We start from the raw sequence: 4,405 nt of genomic DNA on the forward strand, positions 1-4,405 counted from the left end.
AGAGAGAGAGAGAGAGAGAGAGAATGAGAGAAACAAAGAAAGAAAGAAAGAAAGAAAGAAAGAAAGAAAGAAAGAAAGAAAGAAAGAAAGAAGAGTGGGGAGAGAGATTAGGGGCTCAAAATAAAAGAGGTGCACCTAAGAAGAGAGGCCCTTCTGCGGACCTTGAGCCCGAAGAAGAGAGAAACAAGGGAATGGATGCCCTGGGAGAGAAGAGAAAAGGGGAAAAGAAGGGAGAGAAGAAGAAAGATGGGGCAAAAGAGGCCCCTAAGAAAAGGAGCCTTTATCCACCATTAAATGAGTTTAAGGGTCTAGGTTTTGATAGCTCAGAATCGGATGAGGAGCTTGACCCCTCTGAGGAAATAGACTTAGAGGAAGAGGCAGCTCGTTATGAGGAAGAGAGATACCATCCAGATGAGAATCGAGCTAATCAGTTACAAAACAAGAAAAAAGCAATTGGAGAGAAAAGCCAGCTCGCTGGGCGGTCTCCGGGCCCTTGACCTCTGGGTCCTAGTGCCCCTCCACCCTATGTGGAGCAGTACTGTTCAGACTTGTTTATTCCAAAAGAGGAACAGAGAAAAGTGCAGCAAGCATTTCCGGTCTTTGAAGGAGCTGATGGTGGACGCGTTCAAGCCCCAGTGGAGTACATACAGATTAAGGAGCTTGCTGAGTCAGTCCGTAACTATGGAGTCAATGCTAATTTTACTATAGTGCAAGTTGAAAGACTTGCCACATTGGCTATGACTCCTGGGGACTGGATGACTGTGGTGAAAGCGGCAGCCCCCAATATGGGATTGTACTTAGAGTGGAAAGCCTTGTGGCAAGATTCCTGCCAANTACAGGCAAGAGCCAATGCCACCGCTGAAGGGGACCAAAGAACATGGACTTTTGAGTTGCTTACAGGTGAGGGACAATACGCTGCTAACCAGACAAATTATCATTGGGGAGCATATGCCCACATCTCAGCTGCTGCCATTAAGGCATGGAAGGCACTCTCTAGGAAAGGAGAGGCAGGCAGGCATTTAACAAAGATCATTCAGGGCCCCCAGGAACTGTTCTCAGACTTTGTAGCTAGAATGACAAAAGCAGCAGGAAGAATTTTCCGGTACCCAGAGGCGGCTATGCCTTTAATTGAACAGTTGGTCTATGAACAGGCTACGCAGGAATGCAGGGCAGCCATTACACCCAGAAAGAGTAAAGGATTGCAGGACTGGTTAAAGGTTTGCCGTGAGATTGGAGGGCCGCTCACTAATGCTGGTTTGGCAGCCGCCATTCTACAAGGGCAGAAGCACCCTGACTCGGCTGAGCTCAAACTCTGCTATAATTGTGGCAAACCAGGACACTTAAAAAAGAACTGCAAAGCCCTTGTCAAAAAGAGAGTGCCAGGGCTGTGCACTAAATGTGGGAAAGGATATCATTGGGCCAGAGATTGTCGATCAGTTAAGGATATTCGAGGCTGGCCACTTCAGCCAGGACTTTCTCAAGCAGTAGAGAATGAGGACTTTCCAAAAAACGGATATCAGGGCCCCACGTCTCAGGGCCCCAAAACATATGGGACCCCGGCAGGCAACAGGTGGACCACACAGTCTGCAGGGCAACAAAAGATTCAGCAGGATTGGACCTCTGTTCCACAACCCAATTCATGCTGATGCCCCAAATGGGGATGCAGCCCATCCCTACTGACTACAAAGGGCCTCTGCCACCCGGAAGTGTCGGCCTAATATTAGGCCGGGCCTCCCTTACCTTACAAGGCCTTATTGTTCACCCTGGAGTTGTAGATCAAGATTATGAGGGGGAAATTCAAGTTCTCTGTTCCTGCCCTCAGGTTGTCTTTTCTATCTCGCAAGGGGATAGAATAGCTCAGCTAATAATTCTGCCAAGCCTACATGGCAGTTTTCCCTCTTCTGGCATGCCTCGGGCCGCTAGGGGGATTGGCTCTACTGGAAATGATTCTGCTTATTTAATAATGCCTCTTGATTCCAGGCCATCCTTAGAACTAGTTATAGAAGGGAAACAATTTAAAGGGATTTTAGATACAGGAGCAGACAAAAGTATCATCTCTTCCCACTGGTGGCCAAAAGCCTGGCCCGTGACTCAGTCATCGAATTCTCTACAAGGTTTGGGGTATCAGTCCTGCCCCACTATCAGTTCTCATTCTTTGAGCTGGCAAGCTCCTGAAGGTCAAATGGGACAATTCACTCCTTATGTCCTGCCACTCCCAGTTAATCTCTGGGGGAGAGACATTTTACAAGCAATGGGAATGACCTTGACTAATGAATACTCACCACAAGTTATCCAAATGATGAAGAATATGGGCTATAAAGAAGGAAAGGGATTGGGAAAGGGAGAACAGGGTAGACTTGAACCTATCCCTCAAGAAGGTAATTATGGGAGACAAGGTTTGGGTTTTTCCTAGGGGCCATTGAAGGCTCCATGCCCATACCATGGCTTACAGAGGAAGCTGTATGGGTTCCTCAATGGCCTCTCTCTGAAAAGTTAGAAGCAGCCACAAAACTGATTTCTGAACAGCTACACTTGGGTCATTTAGAGCCCTCTANCTCACCCTGGAACACACCTATTTTTGTAATTAAGAAAAAAATCTGGCAAATGGCGCTTATTTCATGATCTCAGAGCAATTAATGCACAAATGCGCCTATTTGGGTCAGTTCAGAGAGGGCTACCATTGCTTTCTGCCCTACCCCAAAATTGGGAAATTATAGATATTAAAGATTGCTTTTTCTCTATACCTCTATGCCCTCAAGATAGGCAGAGATTTGCATTTACACTTCCAGCTGTTAATCATTTAGAGCCTGATCANAGATACCAATGGAAGGTCCTACCTCAGGGGATGGCAAATAGCCCCACCATGTGTCAACTGTATGTGCAATTGGCACTTAAGTCAGTTAGAAATCATTTTCCATCATTACTTTTAGTACATTATATGGATGATATCTTGATGTGCCATAAAAATTCACAGTTGTTGCAAAATGCATACCCCATATTAATAAAAACGTTGGGGCAATGGGGGTTGCAAGTGGCCACTGAAAAGGTACAAATTGCTCAGATAGGGACGTTCTTAGGATCGCTAATCTATCCTGATAGGATTATTCCTCAAAAATTCACAAAGATCAACTACATACCTTGAATGATTTCCAAAAATTGCTGGGAGATATTAATTGGCTGAGACCATATTTGAAAATCCCATCGGCAAAACTAAAACCCCTATTCAATATAGTAGAAGGGGAGGCTCATATCTCCTCCCACAGAGCACTTACCCCAGCTGCATGTCAAGCTTTACAAACTGTAGAAAAGGCCTTACAAGATGCTCAATTACAATGTATTGACAAAAAAAACAAAAAACAAAAAAACAAAAACAAAACAAAAAAAACCAATGCATTGATGAGTCAAAGTCATTTAAATTGTGCATATTAAAAACCACACAGTTACCAACAGCAGTCTTGTGGCAACATGGACCCTTATTGTGGGTCCACCCTAATGCTTCCCCTGCAAAAATCATTGAATNGTATCCTAATGCAGTTGCTCAACTTGCACTTCGGGGGATAAAAGCAGCCATTACTCATTTTGGGAAAGAACCTCATATGCTAATTGTACCTTATACTTCTGCTCAAGTTCAAACCCTGGCAGCAACAACTAGTGATTGGGCAGTCTTGGCTGCCTCTTATTCAGGAAAAATTGACAATCATTATCCCAGACATCCAATCTTGCAGTTTGCCTTAAATCAAGCCATAGTGTTCGCAGCAATGACAGCCAAACATCCGCTTGCGGATGGGTTGGTGGTGTGTACAGATGGGTCAAAATCTGGCATAGGAGCATATGTAGTAGATGGCCGGGTAGTATCCAAACAGTATAATGAGACCTCACCTCAGATTGTAGAATGTTTGGTGGTGCTGGACATCCTTAAGACTTTTCCAGGGCCGCTTAATATTGTCTCTGATTCTTCATAAGTAGTTAATGCAGTTAATATACTTGAAGTTGCTGGTTTAATTAGATCTTCTAGCAAGCTTGCCCACATTTTTCAGCAAATTCAGTTTGCCCTGTTACATAGAAGATATTCTGTTTATATTACTCATGTCAGGGCTGATTCTGGCCTTCCTGGCCCTATGTCCCATGGGAATGAATTGGCAGACAAAGCCACTAGAATCATGGCTTTTGTTCTGTCCTCGCAGGCAGAGGCTGCAAGGGAGTTTCATAAACACTTCCACATGACGGCTGAAATTTTGTGCCGCCGTTTCACCTTAAGCAGGAAAGAAGCTAGGGACATTGTCACCCAATGTCAAAATTGTTGTCAATTCTTACCTACTCCTTATGTAGAGGTAAACCCCCGAGGCATCAGGCCATTACAGGTCTGGCGATGGATGTCATTCATGTCTCTTCCTTTGGAAGAAAT

The 4,405-nt window shown here is 44.7% G+C and overlaps 1 protein-coding gene across 1 annotated transcript; it reads left to right on the plus strand.

The window, feature by feature from the left end:
• Window positions 1–312: 312 nt before the first annotated feature.
• On the plus strand, window positions 313–1,646 carry LOC110314786 (igE-binding protein-like; the record flags this gene model as incomplete). The annotated part of the gene is given in 1 exon segment (XM_021189008.1): window positions 313–1,646. A coding segment is annotated over 1 exon segment (1,334 nt), but the record flags the coding sequence as incomplete, so codon positions are not given.
• Between the last annotated feature and the right edge of the window lie 2,759 nt (window positions 1,647–4,405).

The sequence above is a fragment of the Mus pahari genome, unplaced genomic scaffold (assembly GCF_900095145.1).
Source record: "Mus pahari unplaced genomic scaffold, PAHARI_EIJ_v1.1 scaffold_14819_1, whole genome shotgun sequence".
NCBI lineage: Eukaryota > Metazoa > Chordata > Mammalia > Rodentia > Muridae > Mus > Mus pahari.